We start from the raw sequence: 17107 nt of genomic DNA on the forward strand, positions 1-17107 counted from the left end.
CGGCTGGCGTGTACAGGCGAACGTCGGATATGTGAGCAAAGTGCACGCACTTTGAGGAGCAGGTCGGAGAACCCAGGATAAGTTTTCAATAAGCACTGCACCACCAGGTTTAAGGTGTGAGCCAGGCAAGGAATGTGTTTCAGTTGGGAAAGGGAGATGGCAGCCATGAAATTCCTTCCGTTATCACTCACTACCTTGCCTGCCTCAAGATCTACTGTGCCCAGCCACGACTGCGTTTCTTGTTGCAAGAACTCGGACAGAACTTCCGCGGTGTGTCTGTTGTCGCCCAAACACTTCATAGCCAATACAGCCTGCTGACGCTTGGCAGTAGCTGGCCCATAATGGGACAACTGGTGTGCAACAGTGTCATCTGCCGATGGAGTGGTTGGCCGACTGCGTTCTGTGGAAGAGCTGTAGCTTCTGCAGGAGGACGAGGAGGAGGAGGAGGGGGTGCGAACGCCTACAGCCAACTGTTTCCTAGACCGTGGGCTAGGCACAACTGTCCCTAAATTGATGTCGCCTGTGGACCCTGCATCCACCACATTCACCCAGTGTGCCGTGATGGACACATAACGTCCCTGGCCATGCCTACTGGTCCATGCATCTGTAGTCAGGTGCACCTTTGTACTCACAGATTGCCTGAGTGCATGGACGATGCGCTGTTTAACATGCTGGTGCAGGGCTGGGATGGCTTTTCTGGAAAAAAAGTGTCGACTGGGTAGCTCGTATCGTGGTTCAGCGTACTCCATCAGGGCTTTGAAAGCTTCGCTTTCAACTAACCGGTAGGGCATCATCTCTAACGAGATTAGTCTAGCTATGTGGGCGTTAAAACCCTGTGTACGCGGATGCGAGGATAAGTACTTCCTTTTTCTAACCAGAGTCTCATGTAGGGTGAGCTGGACTGGAGAGCTGTAGATCGTGGAACTTTCGGGTGTGCCGGTGGACATGGCAGACTGAGAGACGGTTGGAGACGGTATTGTTTCCGCCGGTGCCCTACATGCAATATTTCCTCCTACAAAACTGGTGATTCCCTGACCCTGACTGCTTTTGGCTGGCAAAGAAACCTGCACAGATACTGCCGGTGGTGCGGAAAATGGTGGCCTTACAGTGACGGAAGGGATGTTGCGTTGCTGACTAGCTTCATTGGCCGAGGGTGCTACAACCTTGAGGGACGTTTGGTAGTTAGTCCAGGCTTGAGAATGCATGGTGGTTAAGTGTCTATGCATGCAACTAGTATTTAGACTTTTCAGATTCTGACCTCTGCTTAAGCTAGTTGAACATTTTTGACAGATGACTTTGCGCTGATCAGTTGGATGTTGTTTAAAAAAATGCCAGACTGCACTCTTCCTAGACTCTGATCCCTTTTCAGGGATTGCAGACTGAGCTTTAACCGGATGGCAACGCTGTGCTCCAACAGGTTTTGGCTTTGACACGCGTTTTGGTCCAGATACGGGCCCGGCAGATGGAACCTGTTGCGATGTTGATGCCTGCTGCGGCCCCTCCTCCACCTCCGCTTCTGAACTACTGCCGCCTGCACCCTGTTCCCCCAATGGCTGCCAATCGGGGTCAATAACTGGGTCATCTATTACCTCCTCTTCGAGCTCGTGTGCAACTTCGTCTGTGTCACTGTGTCGGTCGGTGGTATAGCGTTCGTGGCGGGGCAACATAGTCTCATCAGGGTCTGATTGTGGATCTGTACCCTGAGAGGGCAATGTGGTGGTCTGAGTCAAAGGAGCAGCATAGTACTCTGGCTGTGGCTGTGCATCAGTGCACTCCATGTCAGAATATACTTGTAATGGGCATGGCCTGTTAAATGTTTCACTTTCTAAGCCAGGGACGGTATGTGTAAAGAGCTCCATGGAGTGACCCGTTGTGTCGCCTGCTGCATCCTTCTCTCTTGTTGTAGTTTTTGCTGAGGAGGACAAGGAAGCGACTTGTCCCTGACCGTGAACATCCACAAGCGACGCGCTGCTTTTACATTTACCAGTTTCGGAAGAGGAGGCAAAAGAGCTAGAGGCTGAGTCTGCAATGTAAGCCAAAACTTGCTGTTGCTGCTCCGCCTTTAAAAGCGGTTTTCCTACTCCCAGAAAAGAGAGCGTTCGAGGCCTTGTGTAGCCTGACGACGAAACTGGCTCCACAGCTCCAGACTTAGGTGGAATATTTTTATCCCCACGACCACCTGATGCTCCACTACCACTACCATCATTACCAGCTGACAATGAACGCCCACGACGACCTCTTGCACCAGACTTCCTCATTGTTTTAAAATCTTAACCAAAGTAACTTTATTTGTTGCTATCAAACAACTTACACGGTGAGCTATAACTTCAGTATGATTTCAATATCCCTTAACAGGTTGGTGAGACCACAAGGAAAATCAGGCACAATGTTACACACTCTGTTTTCTGTGGCACAAAATCACAGAGATGACACACACGCAGGACTGTCACTCAAGCACTAATGTCAATATTAATCTCCCACCTAATTTATTTATTTTTTTTTCTCAGGGAGACTTTAGAAACCAAATAATATTAAAAAAAAAAAAAAAAAAGGCTTTCTATGGCCCACAATTAGAGAGAGAGAGGTGGCACAACCAGGAGTCAAGACTGGCGCACAAGCTGAAAGGGCAATATTACTCTCCCACTGTTTTTTATGTTTTTTTTGTTTTTTTCAGGGAGACTTTAGAAACCAAATAATATTAAAAAAACCAAAAAAAAAAAAGGCTTTCTATGGCCCACTGAATGAGAGGGAGAGAGGTGGCACACCCAGGAGTCAAGACTGGCACACAAGCTGAAAGGGCAATATTACTCTCCCACTGTTTTTTTATGTATTTTTTGTTTTTTCAGGGAGACTTTAGAAACCCAATAATATTTTAAAAAAAAAATAAATAGGCTTTCTATGGCCCACTGAATGAGAGGGAGAGAGGTGACACACCCAGGAGTCAAGACTGGCACACAAGCTGAAAGGGCAATATTACTCTCCCACTGTTTTTTTAGGTTTTTTTTTTTTTTTCAGGGAGAATTAGAAACCAAATAATATTAAAAAAAAAAAAAAATAGGCTTTCTATGGCCCACTGAATGAAAGGGAGAGAGGTGGCACACCCAGGAGTCAAGACTGGCACACAAGCTGAAAGGGCAATATTACTCTCCCACTGTTTTTTTATGTATTTTTTGTTTTTTCAGGGAGACTTTAGAAACCCAATAATATTTAAAAAAAAAAAATAAATAGGCTTTCTATGGCCCACTGAATGAGAGGGAGAGAGGTGGCACACCCAGGAGTCAAGACTGGCACACAAGCTGAAAGGGCAATATTACTCTCCCACTGTTTTTTTAGGTTTTTTTTTTTTTTTCAGGGAGAATTAGAAACCAAATAATATTAAAAAAAAAAAAAATAGGCTTTCTATGGCCCACTGAATGAAAGGGAGAGAGGTGGCACACCCAGGAGTCAAGACTGGCACACAAGCTGAAAGGGCAATATTACTCTCCCACTGTTTTTTTATGTATTTTTTGTTTTTTCAGGGAGACTTTAGAAACCCAATAATATTTAAAAAAAAAAATAAATAGGCTTTCTATGGCCCACTGAATGAGAGGGAGAGAGGTGGCACACCCAGGAGTCAAGACTGGCACACAAGCTGAAAGGGCAATATTACTCTCCCACTGTTTTTTTAGGTTTTTTTTTTTTTCAGGGAGACTTTAGAAACCAAATAATATTAAAAAAAAAAAAAAAAAAAAAAAATAGGCTTGCTATAGCCCACTGAATGAGAGATAGCACACACAGCAGTGGCACACAAGCCCTGACTGAGGCCAATATTTTTCTCCCACTGATTGATGTAGTGTTTTTGTGTTGAGGTAGAATTTAGAACACAAATCACGAAAAAAATAAATAGGCTTTCTATGGCCCACTGAATGAAAGGGAGAGAGGTGGCACACCCAGGAGTCAAGACTGGCACACAAGCTGAAAGGGCAATATTACTCTCCCACTGTTTTTTTATGTATTTTTTGTTTTTTCAGGGAGACTTTAGAAACCCAATAATATTTAAAAAAAAAAATAAATAGGCTTTCTATGGCCCACTGAATGAGAGGGAGAGAGGTGGCACACCCAGGAGTCAAGACTGGCACACAAGCTGAAAGGGCAATATTACTCTCCCACTGTTTTTTTAGGTTTTTTTTTTTTTTTCAGGGAGAATTAGAAACCAAATAATATTAAAAAAAAAAAAAAAATAGGCTTTCTATGGCCCACTGAATGAAAGGGAGAGAGGTGGCACACCCAGGAGTCAAGACTGGCACACAAGCTGAAAGGGCAATATTACTCTCCCACTGTTTTTTTATGTATTTTTTGTTTTTTTCAGGGAGACTTTAGAAACCCAATAATATTTAAAAAAAAAATAAATAGGCTTTCTATGGCCCACTGAATGAGAGGGAGAGAGGTGGCACACCCAGGAGTCAAGACTGGCACACAAGCTGAAAGGGCAATATTACTCTCCCACTGTTTTTTTAGGTTTTTTTTGTTTTTTCAGGGAGACTTTAGAAACCCAATAATATTTAAAAAAAAAAATAAATAGGCTTTCTATGGCCCACTGAATGAAAGGGAGAGAGGTGGCACACCCAGGAGTCAAGACTGGCACACAAGCTGAAAGGGCAATATTACTCTCCCACTGTTTTTTTATGTATTTTTTGTTTTTTTCAGGGAGACTTTAGAAACCCAATAATATTTAAAAAAAAAAATAAATAGGCTTTCTATGGCCCACTGAATGAGAGGGAGAGAGGTGGCACACCCAGGAGTCAAGACTGGCACACAAGCTGAAAGGGCAATATTACTCTCCCACTGTTTTTTTAGGTTTTTTTTTTTTTTCAGGGAGACTTTTGAAACCAAATAATATTAAAAAAAAAAAAAAAAAAAAAATATAGGCTTGCTATAGCCCACTGAATGAGAGATAGCGCACACACAGCAGTGGCACACAAGCCCTGACTGAGGCCAATATTTTTCTCCCACTGATTGATGTAGTGTTTCTGTGTTGAGGTAGATTTTAGAACACAAATCACGGAAAAAATAAATAGGCTTTCTATGGCCCACTCAGTGAGAGATGGCACACACAGGGATGGCACTGTAGCAGAAATGCCAATCTTAATCTCCCACAAAAAAAAAACAAAAAAAAAAAAAAAACTGTCCTACAATTACTATCTCCCTGCAGTAATGTAAGCCAGGTATGGCAGGCAGCAATAGGAGTGGACTGATGCACAAATTAAATAAAAAGTGTGGACAAACAAAAAAGATAGCTGTGCAGAAAGGAAGGAACAAGAGGATATGTGCTTTGAAAAAAGCAGTTGGTTTCCACAGTGGCGTACACACAGCAATACAGCTATCACGGAGCCTTCTAGGGCAGCCCAATGAGCTACAGCGCTGAGGGGAAAAAAAAAAAAAAATAGCTTCCACTGTTCCTGCACACCGAAGGTGGTGTTGGACAGTGGAAATCGCTGCAGCACAAGCGGTTTGGTGGTTAGTGGACCCTGCCTAACGCTCTCCCTGCTTCTGATGAAGCGGCAGCAACCTGTCCCTAAGCTCAGATCAGCAGCAGTAAGATGGCGGTCGGCGGGAACGCCCCTTTATAGCCCCTGTGACGCCGCAGACAGCAAGCCAATCACTGCAATGCCCTTCTCTAAGATGGTGGGGACCAGGATCTATGTCATCACGCTGCCCACACTCTGCGTTCACCTTCATTGGCTGAGAAATGGCGCTTTTCGCGTCATTGAAACGCGACTTTGGCGCGAAAGTCGCGTACCGCATGGCCGACAAGCACAGGGGTCGGATCGGGTTTCATGAGACGCCGACTTAGCCAAAAGTCGGCGACTTTTGAAAATGATCGACCCGTTTCGCTCAACCCTAAGCGTCAGTGGATGTTTCCCTTACTCATCATTGTTTTCAACTGTGTCGGCGCTGGCATCAAGGCCTCACTACTTACGAGCCCCATAGTATGCCATGTTCCAGACGACTTGTGGACCCCAGAACTTGCCCACTTGCCTGGGATGGTGATGTCGGCCTTGATATATGTGTCATAACTGAGCACCACCAAATATTAAGCAGTGGGTGAAATGATTTTAGGACACACACCCTTAAATCAAAGTGATTTATAAAAAGAAAATAATCAGCACACCGATTATTAGCCCATGTGGTAACATTTGAATTCCATAGCAGAGAAATGTTCTGTTATGGATCGGAAACGTCACATGGGCTAACAAAAAGTCCTCCACTTTCCACAATTAATAGGAGTGCTGCTTATTTTCATCTACTATATAATCATCTAATTATGTCTGTTTGTCTGTAACGGAAATCCCGCGTCGCTGATTGATCGCGCCAGCTGGCCACGACGAATCAGCAATATTGGGGCAGAATTTAACCCCCACTCACAGCGCGACATGGTTCACTCACGTTTACTGAACAAGTTCTGTCAGTTACAGTGTGAGGTAGTTCAGTCACGTTTACTGAACAAGTTCTGTCAGTCAGTGCCACGTAGTTCAGTCACATTTACTGAACAAGTTCTGTCAGTCACAGTGCCACATAGTTCACTCACGTTTACTTCATAAATAAACTACATACATATTCTAGAATACCCGATGCATTAGAATCGGGCCACCATCTAGTATATAATAATAATCTTTTATTTATATAGCACAAACATATTCCAGAGCGCTTTACAGTTTGCACACATTATCATCGCTGTCCCCGATGGGGCTCACAATCTAAAATCCCTATCAGTATGTCTTTGGAATATACAAGTGCTTCTCACAAAATTAGAATATCATCAAAAAGTTAATGTATTTCATTTCTTCAATGCCAAAAGTGAAACTCCTATTTTATACAGAGTCATTACAAATAGAGTGATCTATTTCAAGCTTTTATTTCTGTTAATGTTGATGGTTATAGCTTACAGCCAATGAAAACCCAAAAGTCATTATCTCATTAAACTAGAATACTTTATAACACCAGCTTGAAAAATGATTTTAAAATCCAAAATGTTGGCCTATGGAAATAAATGTATGCTCAGTAAATGCACTCAATATTTGGTCGGGGCTCCTTTTGCATCAATTATTGCATCAATGCGGCGTGGCATGGAGGCGATCAGCCTGTGGCACTGCTGAGGTGCTATGGAAGGCCAGGTTGCTTTGATAGCAGCCATTAGTTCATCTGCATTGTTGGGTCTGGTGTCTCTCATCTTCCTCTTGACAATACCCCATAGATTCTCCATGGGGTTAAGGTTAGGTGAATTTGTTGGACAATGAAGCACAGTGACACTGTTGTTTGTAAACCAGGTATTGATACTTTTGGCAGTGTTGACAGGTGCCAAGTCCTGCTGGAGAATGAAATTTCCATCTCTATAAAGCTTGTCGGCAGAGGGAAGCATGAAGTGCGCCACAATCAAGGGGAAGACTGTAGACTTGACACATGTCCAGAAGGCAGTCATTGACACACTCCACAAGGGGGGTAAGCCACAAAAGGTCATTGCTAAAGAAGCTGGCTGTTCACAGTGTGGATGTGGAAAGTTGAGTGGCAGGAAAAAGTGTGGTAGAAAAAGGTGCACAAGCAACTGGGATAACCGCAGCCTTGAAATGATTGTTAAGAAAATGCCATTCAAAAATTTGGGGGAGATTCACAAGGAGTGGACTGCTACTGCAGTCAGTGCTTCAAGAGCCACCACTCACAGAAGTATCCAGGACATGGGCTACAAGTGTCGCATTCCTTGTGTCAAGCCACTCATGACCAATAGACAACGCCAGAGGCATCTTACCTGGGCCAAGGAGAAAAAGGACTGGACTGTTGCTCAGTGGTCCAAGGTGTTGTTTTCAGATGAAATAAATTTTGCATTTAATTTATATAGCAAGGTCCCAGCATCTGGAGGAAGAGTGGAGAGGCACACAATCCAAGCTGCTTGAGGTCTAGTGTGAAGTATCCACAATCAGTGATGGTTTGGGATGCCATGTCATCTGCTGGTGTAGGTCCACTGTGTATTATCAAGACCAAAGTCAGCACAGCCGTCTACCAGGAAATTTTAGAGCACTTCATGCTTCCCTCTGCTGCCAAGCTTTTTGGAGAAGGAAATTAAATTCTCCAGCGGGACTTGGCACCTGTCTACACTGCCAAAAGTACCAATACCTGGTTTACAAACAACAGTATCACTGTACTTGATTGGCCAGCAAACTCGCCTGACCTTAACCCCATAGAGAATCGATGAGGTATTGTCAAGAGGAAGATGAGAGACACCAGACCCAACAATGCAGACGAGCTGAAGGCTGCAATCAAAGCAACCTGGGCTTCCAGAACACCTCAGCAGTGCCACAGGCTGATCGCCTCCATGCCACACCACATTGATGCAATAATTGATGCAGAAGGAGCCAAGACCAAGTATTGAGTGTATTTACTGAACATACATTTCAGGAGGCCACATTTCGGATTTTAAAATCATTTTTCAAGCTGGTGTTATAAAGTATTCTAATTTACTGAGATAATGATTTTTGGGTTTTCATTGGCTGTAAGCCATAAACATCAATATTAACAGAAATCAATACTTTTCACTTTTTGTATTGAAGAACTGAAATAAATTAACTTTTTATGATATTCTAATTTTGTGAGAAGCACTTGTATTTCTAATGAGTATAGGGCGTTTCAAAGGATTATTCCCGTCTGCACAAATGGCTATTGTTGGATAGTGCTTGTAAATGCAAGCAATTTTGCTATTTACTGCTTATTAAAATTTTCAGCCATTCTTGAGATATTAACACTTGTCTGTAGTGCATTGCCCTGGAGACCGACCACTGCTGCTAGACTGAAGAACATGAACAGCTCTTACAAGCTCTTTCACTGAGCTCGTAAGTAGAGATGAGCGAACTGTAAAGTTCGGGGTTAATACCAGACACCTAGGGAGAGGGTGAGAGAGAGGGTGAGAGAGAGAGAGGGCGAGAGAGAGAGGGCGAGCTAGAACTTCCACGGGTCCGCTCCTCCATACTCATAAGTACTGTTTTGAAGCTGGTCAAGATCGCTTAAGCAAGCCGTTACCTCTTAATACCGCTGAGTTCTTACACGCTAAACAGAAGTGGTCTGTCTCACAGGCAATGAGGTGTAAACAAAAGCTAAATATTAATATCTCAACAAAGGCTGCACATTTTAATATGCAGTAAATAGCAAAAGTGCTTGTTTTTACAAGTACTACCCGATAATATCACATATGAAAATGGAAATATTCCTTTAGGACAATCATAGTGGCTGCCAGATCTTAAATGGAACCCTTCCATATAATTTGTCTATCATTGCTCATAGTATAACAATAAAAATGACACCTGTCTTATAATAATCTGATTTGTCAGTGCTGAGAAATCAAGCTTTGAATCCAAATGCAAATCAGCCTTTAAGCACATTGAAGGTGTGTACTCTGAATGCAATGACACGCCCCAATCTACTTCAAGGCTAATTTGAATATTGCTTCAAAGCTCAGTTTCTCAGGGTTGGCACATCAGATTACTACAAGACAAGTGTCATTTTTCTCATCATTTTACCATCTATACAGCCGTACCATTACTTGGTTTAGTAGAATTTTACTGAAAGGTTCTCTTTCTTTACATAGGGAACACTTTTTTGGCACAGTGAGAATGTATTTGATGGAGGGACTGCAGCTCAAATTTTTCACTTTTCTAATCAGTTAAGCTGAAAATTCTTTATATTTTGCAGAGGACGTGGCAGCATCTTGCACGTAAAGGTGATAGGCCTGCCAGATGGCCGGTACATGCTCGGTGACAGTGGCCCATCTTTACCGTGCGTCATCGATCTGGTCCAGCATTACATCCAATCTCCACTACTCTTCCCAGGAGAGGGACAAGTGTGTCTTCAGCATCCGGTGCCTGCGATGATACATTAGTGAAACCAAACACTGACTCTGTGACTTCACCATTACCCAATGGTAAAACAAAGACCTTAAAACCAACATGCAAGAAGAAGTATTTTGAAAAAGAAACAATGTTTTTTAAGACTTTTTTCAAGTTTGACATAAAACCATCCATCACAAATGCAGCATAACATTGTAAAACACATCTCAATGACACAACATGGGCGGAGGACATGTGCAGAAAATTCCTTGTCCCTCTCGGTCTTGTAAACCTAAGCCTAGGGCCACACGGGGCCTCTGCTCTCGTAACATTAACACCTCAAAGATGCAGGCAATTTGAGTTTTTTCCCTTTGGTTTATATTTTTTATTGATTTATATTTTTTTACAAGTTTTACCTGCCGAACTATAGTTTTTGATGGTACAATTTTTGGGGAAATACATGCAATGTTTTTAATTCTATTTATTGCATTTTTTGTGCACTTTTGGCACTTCAGTTTTTTTTTCATTAATCGGCTTTTACTTTATGGGTTACATAATCTTATGTTTTCACAGTTCAGACTCTTATGGATGAGGCGTTACCAAGTATGTTTATGTTTTACAATTTCTTAAATTTTGGATGGGGAGGGGGGGAGTTTTGATTTTCTCTTTTTATATATATATATATATATATATATATATATATATATATATATATATATATATATATTTTTTTTTTTTTTTTCTCCATATTAGAAAACTTGTACCTGTGATTGTTTGATGGACAGTACTATGTATTGTGATACTCCGGTATTGCAGTATGTAGCAATAATCATCGTCTTAGGGGACTTTCAACTTGCCATCGGCCTCTGTGGCAAGCCACGATTACATTGCAGAGATGGTGAAAAGGCTCCTGAACATACGATCCACAGGGAACGTACCTTTTAAGTGCCACTGTCAATGGCTGAAAGTGGCATTTAAGAGAGTAATCATCTACGCTACGTCTGATTGCTGCCGTGAGAGGCGGGTGCCCTTGTTTAGAGCGGGCTCAGATCTTGAGCCAGCACGATGATGTAATAGTATGTCATGGGGTGGGAAGGGTTTACGATTGTGGCGTTGCATTTTGACGTCCCATCTAATTGTCGATGGAGTCATTTTATAACCCAGGTCTAAATCTCAACAGTGCTAGTAATAGGAAAATTCAACACTACTAGATGCAAAGTGAAAACGTGACGTAACTTTGTCCTCATAGACTTCTATGTAGGTTATATACCAATTCCTACCGGACCTATGGATGGATTTGGCTAAAACAGTCACACAAATGTTTTTTTGTTACATGACCGGGATTGCCGTGTGGCGCTAGTCTACAGGGTTACGTGATGGAACTTAAAACTGAAAACCGCGCCACCCTTGTAAAAGGTATTGCAGCTCACATGAAGAGAATTAAGCTGCAATACCAGGCACAGTCTACGAACAAGGGTGGTGCTTTTTTGAAGTTTTAAAGAAAACAAAAATAGGTGCTTTTTTCTAATCTCCAAATTTTTTAAGCAAGTATATAGCAGGACTGACCCCCCCCAGCCTCCGACTTGACTCATTTTACTCCGAAACACATGTCCTCTCGCTGCATATGAGAGAGTCACCGTCCCGGAAAATAAAGGTTTGTCTTCTTCAGGACATCATTAACACGGTGAAGGAACCATAAAGACCAGCGACCCTCAGGGTAAAATGTGCCGTCCCTTCTGTCCATCTTTGGCATCAACTTTTTGAAGATTTAAAAGTTACCACAAATTAAACATTTTATATTTACAACCCTGTTGTCCTCTCTCTATATAGATATATACTGTGTGTGTACAAGGGTGAGGGATCTCAAGCTCTGCCATTTGGTCTGTTGATTAATGTATAAAAAGAAAGGGTTTTTCAAGAAATGACAAAACACTAGGCCTCAATTGTTAAAACTGTCTAGTAGTAGAACTGTTGCCCATAGCAACCAATCAGAGCCCAGCTTGCATTTTTGAAACAGCTCTGGTAAAATGAAACGTGCGCTGTGATTGGTCACTATGGCCAACAAAAACATTTTCTTTTGTAGACACTTTTAATAAATGGTTTTTCAACTCTAGTCCTTTGAGGGTTTGTCCAGGATGATAACATGTTTTTTTTAAACAAAAAACAGAATCGTAGGTTGTATGTATATGGTATTGCGGCTTAGCCCCATTTTTTTTAATAGAGCTGAGCTACATTACCTGACACAACCAGTGGACAGGTGTGGCGCAGTTCTGGAAGAATGCAGCCAGAATTTTCTAATCTTGGAAAACCATCTGAGTATACTCAGTAGATCACAATCATTACATCTTTATGAGCACTATGAAGTGATCATTTCAGGTAGTGTAACCCACGGTCAGGGCAGGACTTGCTTCCTTGCTGTCATGACAGACATGTTGGTACTCCTATAAAGCCCTGTGGACGGTAGATAAAGATTCGGAGGGGATCCTTCATTTTACAGTAGACTGTATCCAGTGATCAAACATACTCTGGAGGGAAAAATATGTAGAACAGAAATAAGTAAAATATACCGTATGTATTATAATAGTAATAATAATAATATAAAATAACATAAAAAATCCTAATTACAAATATTAAATACAAAATATGTAAAATAATAATCATTATAATTATAATACTAGTCTAAAATAAATATAAAAAGAATCATCATACAAATATAAAATACAAATGTGTAAATTATTAATAATAATAACAGATCTAAAATAAAAATAGACAAAAAATCAAATTTAATAATATAAATTAAATATGTAAACTAATGGCTAACAATAATACAAAACTAAAATTAAAATCTAAAAAAGAATAAACAAATATAAAAACTAAAGTATGTAAACTATGCAAATCTAAAATAAAAATATATATTAAAAATATGTAGAATAATACAAATCTAAAATAAAACTATAAAAAATTCTAACAAATAATATTAAATAAAAAATATGTAAACTATAACACTATATATGTATAAATATATATATATATGTATGTATAAATACAAATCTAAAATAAAAATATATAAAGACTTGTAATGCAAAATATGAAATAAAAAATGTGCAAAATACTAATGATACAAAATAAAAATATGTTAAAATAAATAACAAAAGTTTAAAAAAGGAAACAGTATAAAGTATGAAATCGAAAATATGTAAAAATGAAAAATATACCAAAAATATAACATCAAAGTTTGCAAATATATATATACAGTATATGTGTATATAAAATATGTAAAAAGATTTAAAAAAATGTAATACAAATGTTAAAATAAAGAAAAAAATATATATATTATTCCTTATTTACACCTTGAACAGACAGTATTCCCCCTTCCCTCCATTAGTACATCAGCTTGAGTTTTCTGTCACCCTAAGGTTGGAAGAAGGGTGTTGGCTAACAACATCTGGTTTCTGGGCCTTCACCTTTTCAGACATCTCATATTTTACAGTGTTAGGCCAGGGTCACACTAGGCGTAAGTAAATACGGTCCGTTTTTTACGGCCGTAATACGCAGTAATTGTCCCAAAACACTGTTCCGTATTCAGTGCGAGGATGCGATTTTTATGCACAAATTTATCCGTGTGTCATCCGTATGGCTTCCGTACGTCGATTTTTTCTCGCAGGCTTGCAAAATGGACATATCATGGATCCATCGGCTCAAATATTCTTAAAAATATATACAGTCTATATATATACTAGATGGTGGCCCGATTCTAACACATCGGGTATTCTAGAATATGCATGTCCACGTAGTATATTGTTCAGCCCATGTAGTATATTGCCGAGCCACGTGGTATATTGCCCAGCCACGTAGTATATTGCCCAATCACGCAGTATATTGCCCAGTAACGTATAATATTGCCCAGCCACATAGTATATTGCCCAGTCACGTAGTATATTACCCAGCCACGTAGTATATTGCCCAGTGACGTAGTATATTGCCCAGCCACGTAGTATAATGCCCAGTCATGTAGTATATTGCCCAGTCACGTAGTATATTGCCCAGCCACGTAGTATATTGCCCAGTGTTAGGGGTCGAGTTCCCGCCTCTGCACAGGGGGAATCTCGGGCCATCTCCGCTGCGGTCTCCCATTCTTCTCCTGCCGCAGTGGAGCCTGCTCAGCGGAGACGTCGGTCCCAGCGTCTCGCTCAGTCTGACTCTGTAGGTCCTGTAGGTGCTAGGACTAAGTCCTGCTTTGCACACACTGAGCATGCCCAGGGCAAGATCTCTCAGTGGAGATTTAGGGTCACATGCTCAGGTATGGCAGTCTCTCATTGGTCCCTCTAGGAAGGTCTTTTTCTTGCTGCAGCTATATAAGGCTCGCATGGCCATGCGCTAGTATCAATTCATATATGTGCTTTGCGCCAGTGTGGTTATGCATGAGTGTGTTCAGGGACCCAAATGAAATAAGCCCCTAGAATACCGGCACCTCCGGTGAGGAGATTGCATGTTGCATAACCACTGACTGCTATCAGCTTGGCAGTAAGCTTGTGCTCCTGTGAGGCTAACAGGGAGCAGTGCTTCTCCTTTCCACGTAGTATATTGCCCAGTCACGTAGTATATTGCCCAGTCACGTAGTATATTGCTCAGTCACGTAGTATATTGCCCAGACGTAGTATATTGCCCAGTCACGTAGTAGATTGCCCAGCCACGTAGTATATTGCCCAGTCTTAGGGGTCGAGTTCCCGCCTCTGCACAGGGGGAATCTCGGGCCATCTCCGCTGCGGTCTCCCATTCTTCTCCTGCCGCAGTGGAGCCTGCTCAGCGGAGACGTCGGTCCCAGCTTCTTGCTCAGTCCCACTCTGTACAAAGAGTTACTGCTGCTTTTCCTGCTTCTGCCATTGAAGTCAGTGCTGGGCAGCGGCGAGCAGATGCTTCTGGGACTAAGTCCTGCTTTTCTCGTTCTGAGCATGCCCTGAGTAAGCTCTCTCAGTGGAGATCGTGGGTCACATGGTCAGATACTGCAGCTAAGTCCATTGGTCCCCTCAGGAAGGTCCTGTAGGTGCTAGGACTAAGTCCTGTTTTGCACACACTGAGCATGCCCAGGGCAAGATCTCTCAGTGGAGATTTAGGGTCACATGCTCAGGTATGGCAGTCTCTCATTGGTCCTTCTAGGAAGGTCTTTTTCTTGCTGTAGCTATATAAGGCTCGCATGGCCGCATGGCCATGCGCTAGTATCAATTCATATATGTGCTTTGCGCCAGTGTGGTTATGCATGAGTGTGTTCAGGGACCCGGCTGAAATAAGCCCCTAGAATACCGGCACCTCCGGTGAGGAGATTGCATGTTGCATAACCACTGACTGCTATCAGCTTGGCAGTAAGCTTGTGCTCCTGTGAGGCTAACAGGGCGCAGTGCCTCCCCTTTCACGGCTACTCTGTGGAGTAACAGAGCTAGTCTATACCGCCAAACAGTGCCGCCATTCGCTAGCAGCAGGTTCCTCCTGCACGGTGGACGCACCCATTATAATAAACATCTATATTTACTCGGTGCGTTCCGCTAGCCCTAACAGTATACTAGCGCCAGGGTCTGGCTAGTAAATGGCGGACGATCAGCTGTTACAGCGGTACATCCAGCAGCTGGAGGGTAGGTTGGCGGCTCTCGAGCGCACAACCTCAGCTGTGGATGTTACCGCAGTCGCTGTTCAGGCTGCAAATGTAGCTGCAGCCAGTTTGTCCTCTGCCACCCCTGCTCTGACTTTATCCCGTCTCCCGCTTCCAGACAAGTTTGCTGGTGACAGTAAGCAATGTCGGGGATTCGTGAGTCAGTGCTCCATACATCTTGAGCTTCTGGCTGCACGTTTTCCTACGGAACGGGCGAAAGTGGGATTTGTTTTATCCCTTTTGTCGGGCAGGGCGTTGGAGTGGGCACGCCGCTATGGGAGCGCAATGATCGTGTGGTGCAGAGTGCTCTTCTCTTAATGGATGCTCTGAAACAGGTCTTTTTGGGACCTCGTGTCACCCACGATACCGCGCTCCAATTGTTGGCAACAACCCAGGGTTCGTCCATGGTCAGCCAGTTCGCCGTCCAATTCCGGACTCTGGTCTCAGAGCTGGAGTGGCCGGATAAAGTCCTTATTCCGGTGTTCTGGAGAGGACTGGCAGACCATGTGAAGGACGCCTTGGCCACCAGGAAGATTCCCGCCACACTGGAGGAGCTTATTTCTATATCTACCCGCATCGACCTCCGTTTTAACGAGCGGAGGTTGGAGCGGGCCCAGTGTAGGCAGAGGTTTCGGCTGGCCCCCACCTTTGCCAGACCTCTAGAATCTTCCTTTCTGGCATCTGACTCCCATGTGGCCATGGAGGTTTCTCGAGCGGGACCTAAGTCTCGGACCGCTCGAGTACCCGTGGTTTGCAGAAATTGCCAACAAGAAGGACATTATGCCAATAAATGTCCACGGCGGTTGGGTAAAAGATTGCCTCTAGTAACCATTGGAGGGGGTTCTCTAGACATAGCGGCATTTTCCTCCAAGCTGTCCTTCAAGGGGACAATCATAATAGGCTCTTACTCTCTAACAGTCGAGCTTTGTGTGGACTCTGGAGCAGAGGGGAATTTCATGTCCTCGGCTTTTGCTCTGCGCCATGCAATACCTCTGGTGATGCTCGCCAAACCGGTGACTGTTAGAGTAGTGAACGGGTCAACACTTCCATCTCAGATCACACACCAGACTGTCCCTTTCACGTTAGCTATGTCCCCATCCCACCAGGAGATAATCTCCCTTCTTGTCCTTCCTGAGGGAATGGATGAGATTCTGCTGGGAATACCCTGGCTCCGTTTCCACTCCCCACATATTGAGTGGACCTCTGGGAGGATATTGGGTTGGAGTGAATCCTGTAAGGGCAGATGTGTGAAAGAGTGCGTTCAGGTTTCCACCACTGAGATACCCGCAGATCTCTCTTCTCTTCCCAAATACTATTGGTCCTATGCAGACGTCTTCTCTAAAAAAGCTGCTGAGATCCTTCCGCCTCACCGTCCCTATGACTGTCCTATAGATCTCTTGCCTGGAGCAGAACCTCCTCGGGGACGTGTCTATCCCCTCTCTCTTCCGGAAACGGAGGCCATGTCCCAATACATCCAGGAGAATTTGGCAAGAGGGTTCATTAGGAAGTCAGTGTCACCAGCAGGGGCAGGGTTCTTCTTCGTGCAGAAGAAGAACGGAGAATTACGTCCTTGCATAGATTACAGGGGTCTTAACGCCATCACCGTTAAGAA

The 17107-nt window shown here is 43.0% G+C and overlaps 1 protein-coding gene and 1 long non-coding RNA gene across 3 annotated transcripts in view; one reads left to right on the top strand and one right to left on the bottom strand.

The window, feature by feature from the left end:
* Positions 1–10494, top strand: part of LOC143769013 (SH2 domain-containing adapter protein D-like) — a 242901-nt gene extending 232407 nt beyond the window's left edge. For both annotated transcript variants that reach the window (XM_077257628.1, XM_077257622.1), the window contains one exon: positions 9718–10494. In XM_077257628.1, coding sequence (XP_077113743.1) covers positions 9718–9904 — 187 coding nt within the window. In that variant the 3' untranslated portion in view covers positions 9905–10494. The remainder of the gene's footprint in view (positions 1–9717) is intronic.
* LOC143769033 (uncharacterized) overlaps positions 1–17107 on the bottom strand; it is an 898561-nt gene that overhangs the window by 575972 nt on the left and 305482 nt on the right. The window lies entirely within an intron of this gene.

Source organism: Ranitomeya variabilis, chromosome 1 (assembly GCF_051348905.1).
Source record: "Ranitomeya variabilis isolate aRanVar5 chromosome 1, aRanVar5.hap1, whole genome shotgun sequence".
Lineage (NCBI taxonomy): Eukaryota > Metazoa > Chordata > Amphibia > Anura > Dendrobatidae > Ranitomeya > Ranitomeya variabilis.